General features: G+C 38.3%; 2 protein-coding genes across 4 annotated transcripts in view; one reads left to right on the top strand and one right to left on the bottom strand.

Annotated features, from left to right (window-relative positions):
- LOC306919443 (uncharacterized protein) overlaps window positions 1–20,533 on the bottom strand; it is a 461,602-nt gene that overhangs the window by 133,307 nt on the left and 307,762 nt on the right. The window lies entirely within an intron of this gene.
- Window positions 5,238–14,922, top strand: LOC306919305 (uncharacterized protein). 2 transcript variants are annotated; one of them, XM_079532107.1, is made up of 20 exons: window positions 5,238–5,335; window positions 6,729–6,835; window positions 6,918–7,026; window positions 7,190–7,258; window positions 7,979–8,017; window positions 8,226–8,621; window positions 8,754–8,852; window positions 8,973–9,211; window positions 9,899–10,077; window positions 10,200–10,296; window positions 10,984–11,131; window positions 11,261–11,334; window positions 11,592–11,625; window positions 11,744–11,827; window positions 12,014–12,105; window positions 12,967–13,084; window positions 13,177–13,284; window positions 13,424–13,585; window positions 13,689–13,862; window positions 14,023–14,922. In XM_079532107.1, exons 2-20 carry the CDS (start codon window positions 6,734–6,736, stop codon window positions 14,247–14,249), a joined length of 2,550 nt encoding a protein of 849 aa, XP_079388233.1. In that variant the 5' UTR covers window positions 5,238–5,335; window positions 6,729–6,733; the 3' UTR covers window positions 14,250–14,922. The 2 variants fall into 2 exon arrangements, with proteins under 2 accessions (XP_079388233.1, XP_079388232.1); XM_079532106.1 differs by having other exon boundaries at window positions 6,915–7,026.

Here is a 20,533-nt window from a genome sequence, read left to right as displayed (position 1 = left end):
GACCGGAACTAATTCATATTTACCAAAACCAGACCAGGACTCAGGCAATCAATTAATACCTTTGCAACCACTATATTAATGGCAAGTATTTCCTACAGCTTTAAGTCCAAACATCTGAACTAATATGTTAAGGTGTCCTTGGCCTGAAAAACGTTGAAGACCCCTGAACTAGATCCTTAGGTTCTGATTGTTTACATGTATACACTGTGAAAGTTAAAATCACACTAAGGACTTTACAGTGTAGTAGAGAGAAAACATAGCCAATTTTATTTTTACATTGAGAGCAGAGCCCATGATGGAAACAAGATGGGTGGGCAGGACATCTGGGCACCTCCATGTGAAATAATGTTATACATTTATACTTATTTTATCCTTCGACTTCTTGTTTATGCCCCAATATGACTGTATTGGGCAGGCCTATACGGGTTTTGCAGCAATTGTAAACCTTGTCCAAATGTCTAATGCTTAAGCATGTTCTAATCAAGTATACTTAAAAACATTTCATTTTAGGAGCAGCTTGCTTGTATCCTATCCTAGACACTATAGCCTACTAGGCTGTGTCGAGGTCGATTCTATTGTGATGTTTTCATTTTGTCTTTGAATCTTTAGCTATTAGGGTTAGCCTTTGTAGCCTATTCCATAAATTATACGTTTCATATTTTGCAATGAAAAGGTAAAAGTAGTAACACTGCATGTGGTTTGGGGGGAAACGGAGGGCAAACTACATCTTTGCAAACTATTCCAACAAAAAACTGCATTCGCCTAGCCTACTTCTTTCCATGTCAGACGAAAATTGCATCTGTTGTAGACTATGCACTCATGCAGAAACTCAGAATAACACATCGCAAATGTAATTTAGACGTGGGCCTACTAATACTCACTTTTACACGTGTATCCAAACTCTTCTCTTCAGTTTGACTTGGGAGACTTGGCTTCAGTCAGTCAGTGCAGGGCTGCAGGCTTCTGTGGACTGTGGAGGTAGTTCGAAAATGGAAATGTTTCCCGCGGGTCGATTTGATCAAATAGGCTTCACAAATTACTAATTACTGGCAGCTGCCAATACAAGCGGACAGGCGCGTGGGGTGCGCATTTCCGAACGCACCCTTGATTATGATGGATGACATGTCCTTCAAAGTAAAGTTTTTTTCAAAATAAAGTCAATACACCATTGGCCTTATCCCAGAGTGAATGTGATATGTGTCGTAAAGAATACATAATAATCCAGAACAAAATTAATTAATAGTATATGTGTGTAAATTAACATGGCTATATTTAATCTGATCGATTGAATACTTTATTAGCAGTATGCAAAAAGCACAGGAGAGTATACCACAGTTCAATACAAGGTCTACTCTGCTAAGAGGATTAAAATGCAACTTATGCAAGAAAGCACTAGATGATTTCCATTGGTGTCCTTTGTACATTGAAACATTAAATCAGTGATTCTCAGGCAGTGGTCCAGGGGCCACCAGTGGTCCTTGAGGGGGTTCCACGTGGTCCCCAGCTAAATGATAGAGTTGTTAACCAAATGGACCCTAGTTCGATCTTTAACCCTTGAGTGTAAAATGAAACCAAGTGGACCTTTACATGTCCATTACATTATACTCTCTAAATAGTTAAATTGTTGATAAACATTTGCATTACTTAATTTGCAAGTCTATTACAAGTCTATTACACAATTAGAGATTGAATGGAATTGTTATTTTGCCTGTTATTATCTTTCCTATGGTATCAAGTACCAACATCAATACAGCATGGAATAGTGGACAAAATCTTATCCAACGACAACAACATTTTGAAGGTTTGGGCCTGAGAGGCTAAATGTCATCAAATGGTGGCCCATTCGTGGCCCTCCATAAGTACTGGACCTTATATGAAAAGGGTTGAAAACCACTGCATGACAGACACATATGTGCAGCAAATGAATACTATGCAAACCCAATGTTATGATTCATGCCATATACAGCTAATTAAGTCTGTGTACTGAACTTGAGATACAGTGTACTTAAGTTACAGTGCAGCTTGCATTCTGCTGGATAGCAAGATGTTTCTCTGTCTGCATTGTACTGTCTTGATATGTGAGGCTTCCTGTTACAGTAGATATGCTACCCATGTTGACCTGTCAAACTACTTGTCAAAGATGTCCACAATCACAACACCAGAGGCAGCTCCACTAATCACGTTTAACCCAGATTTTGCTCAGACAAAGGGTTCAATTTGTTTTCCAGCTAAGTGACCAACGGCCTTATAGAGCTAACCCCTTCTCTTCTTTAAAACCGCTGTAAAAGAGCACTACTTTTATAGTAGGTGTTGTGATCTCTAAATGGACCCTCGCTCGGTCTGGCTCTGACAGGCTGGTAGTGTGTGCCGGCTGGGTGGTTTGTGTGATGATCCAGTTGAAGTACCTCTGTTGGTACGGAGACAGTGCTGGATAATAGAAACGAGACAGTAAGATATGAAGATGTGCGACATAGGAACGTATATGTGGCATGATGATGTGCAACAGTGCAAGGTTGACCTCACGTACAAGCCTAGCCTTACTGTCGGCATAGCAGGCAGATCTTATGGGTGCCACCTTGTAGACCAGGCCCATTTAAAGTTGCTGCAGTCTAGTCCTCTAGTAAGTCTACCTGTAGTTCACAATAGCCATGATATAGCCCATGATGGCTCAAACACCAAGAAACAAACATACCTAAATAAGCTTCAGCCCAACAGGCGTGCTTTGACAGAAGCCATATGGAGTCAGTGGGGATGCTCACTGCTGCTGATTATGCTACTGCTGCCTTTAGTTTATACTATCTCTCAATAAAAGAGGCTGCGTGAGATAGACTATGTCCACGATGCTACACATCTATGTATGTGTATTATAGTATGCATGTATGCGTCTCCGTCTCTGGAGCTGACCCTGAATGTAGGCCTGATCACTGATTGGTTGAATGAAGAGACAGCCTATACATAAAGAGAGACGTGGATAACCATGACGTTAGAGTGTGCGTGCGGATAGACACACATGGCACCAAAGCATGGAGCTATTTGCTCGCGCGCTCTGGCGACTAAGTGTTTGTTCTGAATGGTTTGTTTTGATGACATGAATGTAACTTTGATGTATTTATATGATGACAAGCAGCCTGTTTTTGTATGTAATTCCAAGCCTTGATATGTACTGTGATGCCTTGTAATTTGTGGAAATTCAATAAAATACTTTAAAATGATAACCATGACACACAATTATGCCCACAAGAACCTCAGTTCCCAAAGCACACATAAACTTGCTGGTACAGTAGTCTATGGCCAACCTATTTTGCTATATTCTCACACAATCTTGCTAGCCCTTTACAAATGCTTTTTATAGTATACTGAGTATAGTTGATGTTTAGAACGTCACACAGCTTTCTGGTGTAGCACCCATCTAGTAATATCTGAAGGGCAGTCAGGGCAGGATTCACATGCATTCACAGCTGTATAGTAGAATAGCTACAGATAATACGGGGGGCTTGATTATGTTAGGGAAGGTACAGCACACATGAAGGGTGTGGAGGGTGACTTCATATACAATACAACTTTAAATTAATTCAACAGGGCAGCTGTAGTGAATGCAAAGTCTGTATGACCAGTATACACTATGCACTACAAGGGAATATGATGTTGTATTCCTGAATTTGCAGATTGGGACAGTAAATTACAGGGTTAGTCAATTCATCGACAACAGAGACAGTACAGGCCAGGAACACATACAGTATTAGAACTTACAGAATGTACAGCCAACACAGAGCAGAGGAAATAATAGTGGAAGTGAGTTGATTATTGTGTGCACAGAATAGAATAGAATTTAATAGAATCTGGAAATGCTGCAAACTTAAAGTGAGGTATAGCAGAGAGGGGTTGTTGAAGGAATCAATTGGAAGAAATGGGTGCATGGGAGAATGGCACAGCGAAATAGCTGTAAATAAAGTCTAAACTTGAGATTTGCAGAGAAGATATGAGGTCAACATGGTCAAGATAGTGGGTAATGTGTGTACAGTAGCTGGGGTTGAGCTTGGCAAGGTCACTGTGGAATGTACACCAGTAAGATGCAAGGGCAAGAAGCGACCTCACCCTTCCAATCCGCCTCGTTGACGGTAGACTGCTGGGCAAGCGCTGGTACTTTGGCATGGGGGGTCAGATCAACATATGGAATGAATTCTGTACTGGCCATATAGGGCCTATAAGGAGCGTCTATAAGGAGCGTGTCTTGAGTGTACAGGGTTTGATGCGGTCAGATCAACATATGGAATGTCAGAACAGGTCAGCTCCATATATGGAGATCTAAGGGTGGCAGTATAGAGGATATGCGCATGCATAAAGTGAATGGGAAATCGAGTAGCAAAGTGACTTGGCAGAATGAGTTTAATGTCCTTTAACGTTGTTTAATGCAATCAGAAAGGACTTTTCTGTGTGGATGTATGGGCTGTCAAGGCCATAAAAGTAGTTTTTTGCCACTCAGTAGGCGTTCCAGCATAACTTCCGGGTATGATGATGATGTCACGTGCATACCCTCTATAGATGACATCAGTGATCTCCATATACTGTATGGGCATTCCCATATATTAATATTGGCTTAATATTGAACTCCATCCCTGATGATGTCTGATGATGTCACATGATGTCACGTGATGTCACGTGATGACCATATGGTCATGCCTGGTGTGACTCACTAACTAAATAACTGACTGACTGTTTTCATATTAAATGGGACCTGCAGTCACAATTATATTGTAAAACCTACTTTTTACCCCTATTTTATACATAGGCTATTTGAAAATAGCCGATCTACAAGCTCAAAATGTGTCACATTGCGTTGTGTTGTGTGCTTGTAGAGCATCTATTTTCAAACATTTTGTTACTTTTATGTTTTTGTCCTTTAAGTACATTTATGCCAATACTTTTGTATTTTTACTCAAGTGATTTTGAACACAGGCCTTTTACTTGTGACAGAGTATTTTCATAATGATGTAGTGCTACTTTAAAAAAAGAGTACTTTTTCCACCACTGCCCTGCAGTCATACACTCCCAGGGTCACTGCTGTATGCATAGTAGACATGAAATATGCGTTCTACTCCAGGCCTGTGGGGGTGCTATACAAGCACTCACAACAACAAAGGCAGTAGTAGAGCTACTCAACGTAACATTTCCTCTGCGGTGGACTGGACGCCTGTTACCTGCATGTTCTTGTTCTCTCTCACAGGCACGCTTAATTCCAAACATCTACACACAGTTTATTCAATAGGGATTATTTGTAAATTGCTCTCTTTATTTGAAGTGGTTTGACCGACCGGACTGAAGAAGAATAAGCAAGGTATAGTAGCTTACATTTTAATGCATTGGTCATTGAACGTCTTTTTTGCATGTTACAGTTTTACACACGGGTTTGGTGAAGGCCTTACCTGGTGTTAGCTAAAGGTTAGCATATTATATAAAAACAGTTTGATTCAGAGTCATATATTTAATTAATCCACCCATGTCCTGATTATTTCGAAGGTATTAATCATAGTTATAGGTATTGGGCCGTATTGATAGTATTTTCTGGGACGGTTGTTAGCCAAGCGTTGAGAACTCCTGTAACATGTAGATGCTGGAACGTTAGCTATTTATCTTAAGGAAAGCTTGAACATGACCACGACATGACAACATGCATGGAACACAGTGATGGCAAAAACAAACAAAGAAAAAACGCTCTATTCAACTGATAATTTAATAGTTGTAGATGATGTTGGCATTAGTCCCCATGAAACAAAGTGTTGTGTGAAGTCTGACAAATGCATATTTCGTCTTCATTACACTTGAGCAAAGTGGACTTGTTTGTTGCTACATAACTAAGAACTTACATGGCTCTCTTTCATGGTGCAACTACACTGTCAAGTTCTACTTCAGTTCAACTCCTAAAGGACAGGTTTGGTCAGTCATTTATCAGGTTGTAAACCTTAGACAGAAAAAAACAAGATTATTTAACTTATGTCAAATCAGTTAATGTCAACAATTCCTGCTTTTAAACAATACATTTAAAGAAATGCCTACTCTTTTAAACAATTTAAAACTCAATATTTTAGACCAGGGGTCGGCAACCTTTTTGACATGAAGTGCCATGTTTTCATTTTCTTGATAATCAGTGAGCCGTATCAACATAAAGTTGAATCATGTCACCACATGAAAATTTAATATTTCCATCTGATTTTGATTGTCCAGGATGTGCATAACCTTTTTATGTGGCCTATTTTCTTTCACACAGACTCAGAGCCCAGAGTTTGAGTGAAATGTATAATTATGTGCAGGGTGTAATTTATATATAGATGTGAAAATACATATTTAGTCACTTGTTCAAATGCCCCTGCCCCCCTGTCAAAAAATAGCTGAAAACAAAAGAAAGCAGCAAATGAAAAAAGTAACTCATCTTTTACTTTCTAAAAAAAAAGATGAGTTTGGGGATTTATTTTTTTAATTCTTAAATAATTGAAACATTTCTAAGGTTTCTAGGTTGATTTCAACTTTCAAACAAAATGAAGACAATACTGCAGTGCGTTCCTTCCTCAATTTAAACCGTAGCAGTACACGCAAATATCATGATTTTAAATAAAACATCACCGACCATTGGACCATCTTTGGAATTGGAACCCATGATTATAGGCTCTTGCTGCTTCTCTCTGGTGTTTTGTTTGACTTCATGCGTCTGTTTCTGTTTGCTTTCATTACAGTCACTATGTCTGATACTGATAGCAGTGCTGACGATGCAGAAGAAGCTCTTCATTCTATAGGTGCCATTGTGGCTGATGCCATTCTAGCCGAGGTCTATGACACTGAAGTGAGTTTATTACATTTTTATCATCACATGGGCACTATGATGATGATGATGTTTGGATTGATTGATTGATCTTTAACAGCAGAAAGATTCAGATGAGCAAAAGAAGAAACACTCTGACAAACCGGTGCGCTGGCGGAAGAGGGACCATTATGGAGTATTGATTCCAGAGCGACCATCATCTTCTGCAGGAGGTACCCTCTTAGTGAGACAACAACAACAAAAACAATTCTTTGTCCAGTCAGTGTCCCAGTATGAACGGGCATGAAGGGGGCAGTTGATGTTCTTGCAGCCCACTGAAAGGTTGATATGTTAATGAATTATGATGACCGTAATCGTATGATATTTGTCTGGCAGTTTCCCGATCATCCTCTCAATTAAACCCGAGGCAGCATGATGATGACCGTGCTACCACATCAACAGAGGGTAAACAATATTATTTGCATGGTCTGACACTGGGAGGGATGCTAGTGTAGAAAGATATCAAAACCATGAATTCCTGGTTTTGTTATGTGGATGCTGTAGATCAGTGGTTCCCAAAGTGGGGTCCGGGGACCCCCAGGGAGTCCCCAGCTAAATGATAGTTTGGAACCAAATGGACCCTTATGGGTCTGTAACTCTGAGAGTGTACAAATGGAACCGAACTGACCATGACGGGTCCATTTGGTTCCATTTGTACACTCTCAGAGTTAAATTAACATTGATTTTCCAATATAAATTGGGGGTCCCAGAGATAGAAATGCCATTAAATGGGGTCCGTAGACTAATGCATGTCAAACTGGGGGTCCTTGAAATTTAACGGGTTGAGAATCTCTGCTAGAGCCGTAAAAATCCTGGCATATCTTTTCAAATGGGGGTTTGTGGGATAATTGGTGTCAATTTGGGTCTCCTAGACATGAAAAAGTTTGGGAACCACTGCTGTAGATCACTGTTTCCTGTGGGTCGATGCATTGTGCACTTGCTATTTTCACTAGTTTGGGTCCCGGGCAAACCTCTAAGCTCTCTTCTGCGTCTCGACCAGAAAAGTTTGGGAATCACTGCTGTAGATGATTTACATATTACAAACGGGCATGAATTTCTAAAAGTTATTTGGTTGTGGACATTCCATCATTTTCTTTCTTTCTTTGTCTATTCGTCACATTTCAGGTATCCCGTTTGAAGTGCAAGAAGCACAGCAGATAATTGGTATAGTGAACATGTCTTTGTGTGCGGGTGTTAAATGAATACAATTATAATACTGGTGACGGGTTTAGTTGTTGATATATTTGACTCACTTTAATGTCATTGCTTTGTCTTTCTTTTTTAGATTTACTTAAGTACTTTAATATTGTGCCGGACATTTCATCTTATACATCCACTTAATACTCATTAATATTTTCCCTCTCTGCTTTAGACTTACAGCTCCAGTTGCTAAATGAAAGCTTGATGGAAGATCCATTCCAGGGTTCAGAAGCAACACCAGCGGTTTCTAGGACCTGGGAGATGCGACAGACACTGTCAGATGAGAGATGGGAGATTGCAAGGCCACAACTTTTAGAACTGATGCTTGCAGCAGACAAAATCCCAAATGCATATAGCAAATGTTCCCACTGCAAAAAGAAACAAACGGCAATTAGATGCCGGGATTGTCTCCCCAAAGAACTATTTTGCAGTGAGTGTGATGTGCAAATTCATAAACATTTTCCTTTACACAATAGAGACTCTCTGCTCCAAGGATTTTATAAACCAATACCACCAACTTGCTACGTATCAGTAAATGATGATGGGGCAGTTTCATTATGTGAACAAGGTATGTATGAAATAGTACATTTCAAATGTATGTTTTATGCATTATTGTGTGTGTATTTTATTATATATTGTTGTGGTGATCACATGTATTTCCACCCCTGTGTGCTTAAGTTCTTGTCCTATCTTTTTGTAGCATGTCTGTTACCGGTTGCTTGGCCCAGCACCATTTGCAGCTGTTCTGAAGAGTACACTGTTGGTATTGGAAGACACATTATCTTGGTCACCATAGACGGTAAGCAGGCAATCATTGAAGCTTGAGGCTATGATGTTAATGTCTATTTACTGTATTTTGAGAAACAAGTTTTATAGTAATGTTAAATTATAAAACGTAATGTTTCCTTTGTTGAAACAGGACGCTATGATCTGTCCCTGCCTTCAATTACCTGCAACTCTTGCTCTGAATCTTGGACTCCTGGACTGAAGGACCTCCAGGCCAGTGGCTACTGGCCTGGTCATGTAGTTAATTTTCAGACGATATACACAATTGATGTGTTTACCACATTTGAAGAGATGAAACTAACTGCACCAGGTTTATCCCGGCAAGCATTTGTTAAAATGCTGGACCATCGTTCCAGCAGCTTTGGACGACGTGTAAGTCATGAAACATTTTCCTATGTTAGAGATTATTTATAGAGTTGTACCGATACCATACCGGGCCTGATACCATACCCATGTACTCGATATCGGTAACGGTACAGATACTCTGACCCGATACCAAACCATTCGATTGATTGCTGTGTTGTGACCAAAACGGCACTTTCTTTTGAAAGTACTTTTGTACATTTTTAGAATCAATGTTTAGCCTATTGAAAAATGTATATGACAACACAAAATGCATCAAATTCTGTGAGTAGGCTATATGCAATATGGCCAATATATTGACAGCCATACATATTACATTTACATTGTAGTTATTTTATAATTTAGACATCAAATAACTCTAAAAGGCTATTAAGCCTTTTATGTATTTATTTATTTATGTTTTAAACAAAAAAAAAGGAAAATGAGTGGTTGCACAACAAAAAAACAGTACTCGTATCAGTACTTGGTATTGGCGATTACTCAAAATGAAGTTGTTGTACTCAGTCAGAAGAAAATGGTATATTAGGAGTATCTACCGTATATACATTTATACTCATTAATCTTCTTCCCCTTCTTTGTTTTTCTTTCTTGGAAAAATGACACGATGGGAACTGCATAAAAAATAATTTAATTTCATCCACTTTTTTCCTGTAAAACTGATGTGACAGTAAATTGTGTTTGTGATAACATTAACAGGATGGGACTATATCTGGTGACAGTCTACAGCGCAGCTTCTTAGAGTGGACATACTGTCGGTGTGAGAAAGAGAAACTTCTAGACATACAACATTTCTCCTGCCCAGCCTGCCCTTCCAAAGTGGCCGCCATATCCATTGACGGAAATCGAAAGATGTACCGGTTCAGTCGAACTACAGGGTATTGGTTATTTAATTACTTTCATTCAACAACCATTTATGAGCCAATGGATGTCAAACGCAATATCAAAAGAGCTCTTCTGCATGGATTCTAATCTAATCTATCTCCTTTTAAATGTTTAGAATGATTGAAAAAAGTGCATTCTTTGAGGGTGCATTTTTGGCAAAGGACAAGGAAGTGGCTGAATTTGTGGAGACTGTTCGGACTCGAGTCCAGCCTGTGAGTTGTGCTTATAAGTTGATGGCAATAGTGATTGTATAGGTGTATTGATTAAAATATCTCTCAATATTAACCCTTAAGATACAGCAACACAGCTAACTTATGTCTGCACACTCGCCTGACGGGACTCCCTTTTTTGCTGAGCCGATTGTTTATATATAACTCCATGGACTAGATCCAGACGGAGGCCCGGCGTCTCAAGCTAACTTGAGCCACGTGAGACACCACCGAGCGAGTTGCCGTTGCGAAGTTCGCTTAGCTGACTGAGGTCTGTTCGAGGTGCGACCCGATAGTCAGAGAATAGTACATTTTCTGGCAAGAGCGTTTTCCCCATAACCTCGCCCGACTAGTAGCCGGCACTGTGAAACAAGCGTCCCATCAGCACCCATCGACTTCCAGGCTCCTCAAATAAAGGAGTCCCTTCTCCCGACAGCAGTATGCCTTGTATTCTTGCATAATAAAGTTAAATGAAAAAGCGTTCCGAGTTCCCACACAGATGTATACAGTGACTTAGACTTGATTGAAAGAACATTTACAAATGTTAAATGTGCAGAGGGAAACTGTCCACTTTTATTGACTAATTCAAACTCTAAAATACATGCGGGCTCTTGGATTACAATATCCTTTGTTAACTTTGAAGAGATGATTAATGTGTCCATTTGTTTTCTTGTGAACATATTTGCATAGGTGTCAGGCAAAGGTATCTGTGGAAAGTCGCAATGGAGAGCTGCAAGAGAGACTTCGAAAAAGTCTGCTTCCAATGTGGATGAAGAGGGCGTGGAGGTGGCTGTGTGTCGTCATGGAATATTGTTTAAGGCACTGAACATGTTCAGAGGTGAGATATATGCATATCCTCTTTTCCTGCACAAAGAGCTGGCGATGGCATACAATATAGACTTCATATGCACAGATATAATGTGCAAATACTACCCGTACTTAAAAAGGTTGTGTCAGTCCATTCCAGATCTGCAACCATTATTGCAGAATAAGCCATTCCTGTCGGTCATGCATGCCAAGAGCCACGCTGCCAAATGTGAAGTAAGTTAACACACACACACACACACACACACACACACACACACACACACACACACACACACACACACAGAGGGTGGAAGTGGCTCAGGTAGAGAGGCTGTCTCGGAATCAGAAGGTTCCAGGGTTGCCTTGCATGGTTTCCTATGCCATCGGTGAATGTAAAGTTGTTTGGATAAAAGTGCTTTATAAATGCAGTCCATTTACCATGATGAAAATGAGCGAATGTGACTTTTAATTGCACTACAATTCTTTTACAGGTGCAGTGGGGTGGATGGAATCAGGAAGGAGCAGGTTAGTTTTCCAACATGCAGAGAGAATGAATATGACTAAATAAACTAGATTATTTCACGGTCTGTGAAATATATCTGACATACAATGTTATTTGGTTTTTACCTTGTTTTCCAATTAGGTTTGACTGTTGGTGAGGAAGTTGAACAGGTTAATTCGTTTTTGTCACGTGTTGCACTGACAACAAAGTACATGACCAAATCTGGTAAGAAAATAATGTTCTCTGTAGTACAGGATTTTTTTAAATATTGCATCAAGTAGCTTATTTACTCTTGCTCACATCCAATAAGTCAAGAAACTTGACAAATACAATTGTTATTGTTATGTTATATGCTGAAATCACTCTGCATTGTAAGAGTTTAAAATGATAAATGTCTTCTTTCATTCATAGCTCGGACAGATATGATTACCATACAAGCACGAGGATGGAATGTGAGGAAAAAGAAACGCCTACACAGTTACCTCTCTCGAAGATATGTCAAGGTACTATACACGCAATGTTTATTTTTGATTTTTTTGATTCACTAACAGGGAGCACTCTCTTAAAGTGGGTGATGGCAGCATCAAATCAAAGCTATTTATAACTGTCTAGTTACATTTCTTATAGTAGATATGGTACATTTATGATCCCGCAGGGGAAATTTAGGGCACGTTCGGAAATACCGCACCGGAGCACACTCGCATATTAGTTTGCATTGCACAGTGCGCTATTTCCGAACGCGCCCTTAGTCATCCAGAGGCGGCACAGCACTTAAGGTTGTACAATTACAGGTAAAGAGTATGGAAAAGTAATGTCGTGAAAGTGCTCACAGCAACAACAAAACTGCATTCAGCAGTACTGTTGAACAATGTTTTGTTAACCCATTCTGGGCGGGAACCCCTTTTGGTGTTTTAAGCATTATGTTATACTATTGAAAGCTATTGAAAAATGGCAGATCTACAAGCTCGTAGCGTGGCACCGAGTGCCACGCTACGAGCTTGTAGATCTGCTATTTTTGAAAAATCTTGAAAATGCTTTGCTTATGGAGAGTCCCTGGAACAACATATTTTCAGATGGGGGTCGGTGGCCAATTTCATATAATTCTGGGGGTCCTTGACATGGAATTGTATGAGAACCACTGACACAGAAACAGGTTTTTCAGAAAACTGTCAGGGTTTAGAAGGCATTTGTAGAATCTTGTGTCAGGTCTAGAATGTGATACATGACATCCTGTGTTTTATACACTCCAGAGGAGACAGACAACAACGGTTTACTGACTATGTTTACTGAGACTCACAACATATTCTGAATTTTAGTAGAAACTGTAAAGAAAATTCTAATTCTACCACTAATATCCATTGCAGATCATAAAGAGAACAATTGATGCTGAGACAGACCTTCACACAAAAAAGAGAGATCTGAACATCACAGATGAGGAGCTTCTGCTGTGGATTGAAGATGTCAGGAACTGGGCCATATCAAGTATGCACTGCTTCTAGCTCAAAATAATGAAGTGTGGCCATTCTGGACTATTTGAATGTGTGTTTTCTAACCTCTGACAATGTAATCAACAGCTCCAGATGACCTCAGTCCAACTGAAGGAGCTACCGGGCTGCAGCATATGATGGAAAGCTTGGCTTTAAGCATCCACCAACGTCAGAAACACAAATATAGTCAGAATGGTATGTTCAGATCAACTAAGTTTGTACATTGCTCTTTTGAACAACTGGTTGTTATTATATTGCACGTTAAATCAATAAGACAACATGTTGTTAAAGCTTGGATCGATGTTTTACAATTTTCTTTTTATATTTCTTTCAGACAGCAACAAGGCCCGGCAACGCATTCGTTCTAAGATTCAGAAGGAGAAAAAGCAACTGGTCGAGGCCATTGCTCTCTACAATGGTCTGGTTTCAGAAGAAGAGACTGTTGGTTCAGTTGACACTGTCCTTGCAGAGGGGCATTTATGGCCATGGGACAATGGTATGTATCTTTACAATCAACTTGTGTGTATATATATGAATAAAATATCTGTGATAACACTGTATTTAACCTGAATTCTTACATCAATCTTGTCTCATTGCAGCACATGACATTTCATTAAAGACGAAAAAGATGGTTTTTGACAAAGTCATGCTGCTGCATCGGCTGCGAGAAGAAGACCCCATTCTTGTTCAAGAAATGCAGCAACACTGGCTGTCGCTTTGCACCTACTCTAAGCGCCTGCAAGAAGATCTCTCTAGCGACATAATGAAAGAATGTAAATATATTGATACACGTCATGTTATTTCATATGTTAATATAAACAAACAACCATAGCCTGCCCTGCACTCATCACAAAATATTATTGTTTTATTGATTTAAGAAATCATACATAATCACATTTGATGAAAAAGTAAATGTATCTTTTTCTTCATTAGGTCTTCCAGCAGAATGCACAGCTCTGGAGGCTTATGAGGGACTGCGGTGCATTATTAAAGAACAACTGGATGAAACGAGAACCTTGATGACGGAGGTGCACGCTGTGTATAAAAGCATTGTTGACCGAAGTGTCCTGCATCAAGTGGAAGAAGTGGAGCAAGAGGAGGAACAGTTTTTGGAATATATTATGGACTCTAGTGATGACAGTGATACTGACAGTGACTAGCAGTGGTGGACACGTAATGGTTACGTTCCACTGTGTTTCTTGTGTGTTGTGTTCTGTCTAGCTCTCTTTCCCTCTGTCACTCTCTACAGGCCTGATGTCCCAAATCATCTCAATGTTCAGCCACCAATCCCTTCATCAACTGTGATTTCGTCCCCATTCATCAGCCTCTGATTCCCTAACTCCTTCAACAATCATGCTCCAAATTTCAAGCTGTGACTCCCCAAAATAATCATATTGGAACTCGGGACCCCACACCCTGACAAACACTTGGAATTGTAGGAGTTGAGACATTACATTTAGTTTCACTTGATTCCACAGATAAATATTGTGAAAATGTGTACACTTTGTGTTGGTTTGTTTACTGTTGAGTGAGAAAATGTTTTAGCCCATTAATATCTCTGCTGTCGAGAAGAAACCACCTAACTCCAAAATATTCATTTTGAAAACAAAGCAACACTGCCTCATATTTTAATTAAATTACTTGCATGAGAGGGGGAGAGGTGGTGGAGTTTAGCAGACAGTTTGAGGGTCCAATGGAGTTAAGAGGTTTTGTTATTTTTAGTACTTTCCATTTTTTAAACAACAGACGTAAATGGTGTACAATAGATTTATGTAAAATAAAAGTAAGGTTTCCTCCTGACAGCAATGATCTGTAAAGGTAGTTACATGTTGATGTGGTGGGTTGTGTTAAAAGAAATAAAAATGTTGATTTTTCTTTGGTCAATACATTTCTAAAATGTTTATTTTGTGACGAGCCCATATATGTTAGTAATGGAACATAATAGGTGTTGTGTCGAATTGCATTATAAGGATGGTTGAAATTCAATTGAAAGAGATTCACATTTACATCTTCATAAATGGAAATGTCTCAAGTATTGCATGGCAGAAAATCCATTTAATAGACATTTTAGCTGGAGGTGTCATTACCTCCCATACACTTTGAGTGGCGCTGTTTTGACCTGCTGGCGCCATTGACCAAACTAGATAAGAATTAATACTATCATAATTCATTAATGATTCTATCTTGCTACATGAATTAAACTTTCATATTAGATTATTGTGTCATTGTTCATTGTAAGTGAGGGGGGAAAAACAATGGCAAGCAGACGTTTAGTTGTGTTCTACTCTAAGGTTGTTATCCAGTCCACATGGGTTCCATAAAATAGATTTAGCTGTCTTGATTGTGCATGTCTCAAATGGAATGATATAAACCAATGGTTCCCAAAGTGGGGTCCTGGGAACCCCAGGGGTCCTTGAGGGAGTTCCAGGGGGTCCCCAACTAAATGATAATTTGGAACCAAATGGACGTTCCATTTGCACACTCCGAGTTAAATTAACATCGATTTTACAATATAAATGGGGGGTCCCAGAGATAAAAATGTCATTAAATTGGGGTCCGTGTCAAACTGGGGGTGTTGACATTATACAGGTTTTGCTAGAGCTGTAAAAAGCTTCTCTTATGGGGGTCCCTGGCATATCTTTTCAAATGGGGGTCCGCGGTCTAATTCGTGTCAATTTGGGGGTCCTTGACATGAAAAGGTTTGGGAACAAATGATGATAGCTATTACTCCAACGAAAGCTTAACACGTTTCAACTCATTAAATATAACGTGGTCCTTGTAACTGACAAATGACAATGTAATGATACTGATCTGCTAAATTTGGAAGAAAAAATAAAACTCAATGTGCAGGCTATTGCAATCAATTCATAAACAGATGAAATAATACAACAATGCTGATTTATTTATTTATTTCCATTTTCAATTCATCAAACCATTTAACGTTTAACATGTAACATTTAAAGACATACAAATAACATATCAAACAGAACAAATAACAGTCAGAAATCAGAGGTGGAATAAAAACACATTACATAAAGGTGTGTGGGGGGGATGAATGAATGATTTACGCTTCATAGAGTTCTAAATGGATTTCCCTGTTTCATCTCCAAATATGTTTTGCATCACCAAATCATTCCTTATTGCTAATTATTATTATTATTATTATTATTATTATTATTAATACATTTTAAATGCTGTAAGCACAATTCATTAGGCATATTGCTAATTAGTATTATTATACAGTAAATAAACAAAACAAAACGTCAGTTATACATCAGAGGGGGGAAATAAAAATATTACAGACAGTAAAAACAATTATGTCACGTTACGTGCGTCATCAAATCCCGCCCCTTTTCTGGAAATCAGGAAGGGGATCTCCTCTTACACTGACGCTGAAACATGATCAAAAACGGCCGCAATACGCATAAAATAATTAATTATTGCTAATTATTATTATTATTATTACATTTGAAATGCTGTAAGCACTATTCCTTATTGATAATTACTATTATTATTATTATTCATTTGGATCGAAAGTGCTGGAGGGACAGCAAAATAAACAAAACAAAACGTTGTATGCAAACGTTTTCTGGCTATCATTAAAATGAATGCAGATAAGCAAACGTTAAAACCGAACGTTTTCACTGTGAATTACGTTCGTTTGGTACGTTTTCTCATTTGTCAGAAACGTAATGTAGTAACGTTTGACTTGGGCGATAGGGTTGATCCCTTCCAGTTTCACTATGACTTATATGACTGGATATGGAGACAGTAACCTCTGTTACTGAACAAACAAATAATTAATATAGGATATAATTGAATAAGTATAATGATATATCCTGATTTATCTTGACTTATCCTGATCATTTATTAATACTATGGACACATGTTTCTGCACACAGGCCTACACATTACACAATGGGATTTCACTGTAAATATAGATAAGAAATTAAATGAAACCAATAGCGCACAATAGAATATGAGACTTTGATTTGACAATATACTTATTTGCTGTTCCAGTCCTGTACAGAAACCAGACCACTGTCTTCTATACTAAAGTGGAAACAAATTGAACCTACATTACAACCTAACACATAAAATACAAGGGGTGCTGTATATAGGCTACTTGTAAAAGACAAGATGTGAAGGCTTGTCTACTATTTATAAATATTGTTTGAAACAAATAGGCCTAACTGTTTTACTTCCGTTTTCTTGTTTTTAATAAATGTTTAAAGTCAAGATTTGTTTTTTATCTGTGGTTTGTAAGTGTTCCAAGATAAATTAAGATAAATGGGATGTAAATCACAGTATGAGCAGTTGTTTCTTCACCAGAGCTGGTTCTCCTTGGTTCTGATGTTACTGAAATAATGTGGAGAAATCCTCAAGATGAATGGCTCTGCTGCAGTAACAATTAATTCATATCCACTTATTCAATAGTTAGATTGTACATATTTATCCAGATACTGAGTAAGTCATTTTTGGATTAACTACTATACTGCTTTTTAAGGTTTATTATAAACCAGCAGTTGTTATGCACCACATGTGGAAGAACTCCCAGAAAACAGCAGGTATGCTGGCACTCTTATTTATTTTACATCACAATGAAATACTGTTCTGTTTCCCACTGCATTTGATTGAGTTTTTCTTTCTCTTCTGCACTGTAATGTTTTATGTATTTTTGTTTTAGTTATGATTTTATATATGTTTCCTGATGTGTGCAAAGCACATTGAAATGCCTTGTTGGAATTTGCTATACCAATAACGTTATTTTATATTTATGCTGGCTCCTGCTTTGACTTTAAGAAACTCCTCAATGGATCACTAGACTAGTAGAGTACAGTGCAGGAGTTAAAGGCAGAACTGCTAATAGAGGATGTTATGTATACACTTACATGTGTGATTTGCTCACTGGAAAAAGTGTTCTCCTCCCTGCGTTGCGATGCTGATGAAACATCTTGTGACGTCTTCATGGACCTGTTGAAACGAATGCTTCATCTGGATCCAGAGGGGAGGATAACACCTGACCAGGTGTTGGACCATCCCTTCATCACCATGCCTCACCTATGACCGTCTCAAGGTGTTTGTGGGGTCAACCATTGCAAATGTAATGCACTCCCAGTTATTGGTATTGGATTTTGTGTACAGTACATGTTTGACTATGACAACGCCACAATATGGTGATGTCGGCCAACACTGATCCAGACAGGACACTATGCTACCTAAGACACTTCAGTCAACTGAAACTGAGATCATGTGTGACCCATGGGGTGTACCATTTGTGATCACAGTACTCTTAGTAGTTATACTGTAAGAACACATGCACTATCACTGACTGTTACTATATGACTATATACTATACACACTGCTGTTGCAGTGCTGCTAATAGATGATGTTATGTATACACTTACATGTGTGATATTATCTGCTGCTAAGTGTTGTCTCTCACCTGCACAACAGACTGTGATTCTATATTAGTATATTATATACATTTCATGTGTTTATTTTACATTTTGTATTTAATATTGCACTTGCAAGTTTATATTGTACATACCAGTACTGTATATGACATCACATCAAACTGCATTTGATTGAGTTTTTGCTACTAGATAGAACGTCCTTGCGGTCATGTTTCCATCCATCCATGTCCTATATATGTATTAGTAAAGGCTATTAAATTAGTGTCTATTTGGGGGTCCTTGGCGTGACGTTTGGGAACCACTGATATACAGCAGGGTATAAAGCCTTTTAAAACAAACAGCAGCATGTTGTGCACTCACTGTAAGTAAACATTGCACTTTAACATTGTCACCACAAACAATAATAGCAATGATTGTTACAAGAACATATAGCCATTTTAACACACCTGAAACATTGCACACTAGAAAGCTGAAAGAGTGATAACAGTTCCATGTGATGATAGACCTATTACTGTAGTTCTGCTGAAACTCATCAGAGTCAAAGAGGTGTGAAATGGTCTCAGTTCATCCAAAATGTGATAATTAGCAGGTGATCTGTCCAATGCCAGACAACGAGTGACCATTAACACGTTAATCTCTGCATTTGAATGCATATAGTGAATGAAGCATCAGCCATCATCATTTAGCATGTGTACATTTTAACATGGGGAAATAATGTGGGGTTTGTTCATTATTTAGCATTTGAAAAACATTGAATAAAAGTGCATTCATCACCACCATATTGAGAGAGAACCCTGCAAAAATGTATCAGCTTGTGTTTTTGTTCAGTGTATTTTCATTCAATCCCTTCCAGTTTCACTATGACTTATATGACTGGATATGGAGACAGTAACCTCTGTTACTGAACAAACAAATAATTAATATAGGATATAATTGAATAAGTATAATGATATTTCCTGATTTATCTTGACTTATCCTGATCATTTATTAATACTATGGACACATGTTTCTGCACACAGGCCTACACATTACACAATGGGATTTCACTGTAAATATAGATAAGAAATGAAATGAAACCAATAGCGCACAATAGGATATGAGACTTTGATTTGACAATATACTTATTTGCTGTTCCAGTCCTGTACAGAAACCAGACCACTGTCTTCTATACTAAAGTGGAAACAAATTGAACCTACATTACAACCTAACACATAAAATACAAGGGGTGCTGTATATAGGCTACTTGTAAAAGACAAGATGTGAAGGCTTGTCTACTATTTATAAATATTGTTTGAAACAAATAGGCCTAACTGTTTTACTTCCGTTTTCTTGTTTTTAATAAATGTTTAAAGTCAAGATTTGTTTTTTATCTGTGGTTTGTAAGTGTTCCAAGATAAATTAAGATAAATGGGATGTAAATCACAGTATGAGCAGTTGTTTCTTCACCAGAGCTGGTTCTCCTTGGTTCTGATGTTACTGAAATAATGTGGAGAAATCCTCAAGATGAATGGCTCTGCTGCAGTAACAATTAATTCATATCCACTTATTCAATAGTTAGATTGTACATATTTATCCAGATACTGAGTAAGTCATTTTTGGATTAACTACTAAACTGCTTTTTAAGGTTTATTATAAACCAGCAGTTGTTATGCACCACATGTGGAAGAACTCCCAGAAAACAGCAGGTATGCTGGCACTCTTATTTATTTTACATCACAATGAAATACTGTTCTGTTTCCCACTGCATTTGATTGAGTTTTTCTTTCTCTTCTGCACTGTAATGTTTTATGTATTTTTGTTTTAGTTATGATTTTATATATGTTTCCTGATGTGTGCAAAGCACATTGAAATGCCTTGTTGGAATTTGCTATACCAATAACGTTATTTTATATTTATGCTGGCTCCTGCTTTGACTTTAAGAAACTCCTCAATGGATCACTAGACTAGTAGACTAAATATTGTTCAACCAAAGTGGACTGTTATGTTCAAGTGGACTCTGTTTTCGACCATTGAATGGTTTTTCTCCA

This window comes from Electrona antarctica (assembly GCF_951216825.1).
Source record: "Electrona antarctica genome assembly, contig: scaffold_25, whole genome shotgun sequence".
Taxonomy (NCBI): domain Eukaryota; kingdom Metazoa; phylum Chordata; class Actinopteri; order Myctophiformes; family Myctophidae; genus Electrona; species Electrona antarctica.
Note: the sequence above shows the minus strand (reverse complement) of the source record. Positions and strands in the feature narration are given on the sequence as shown.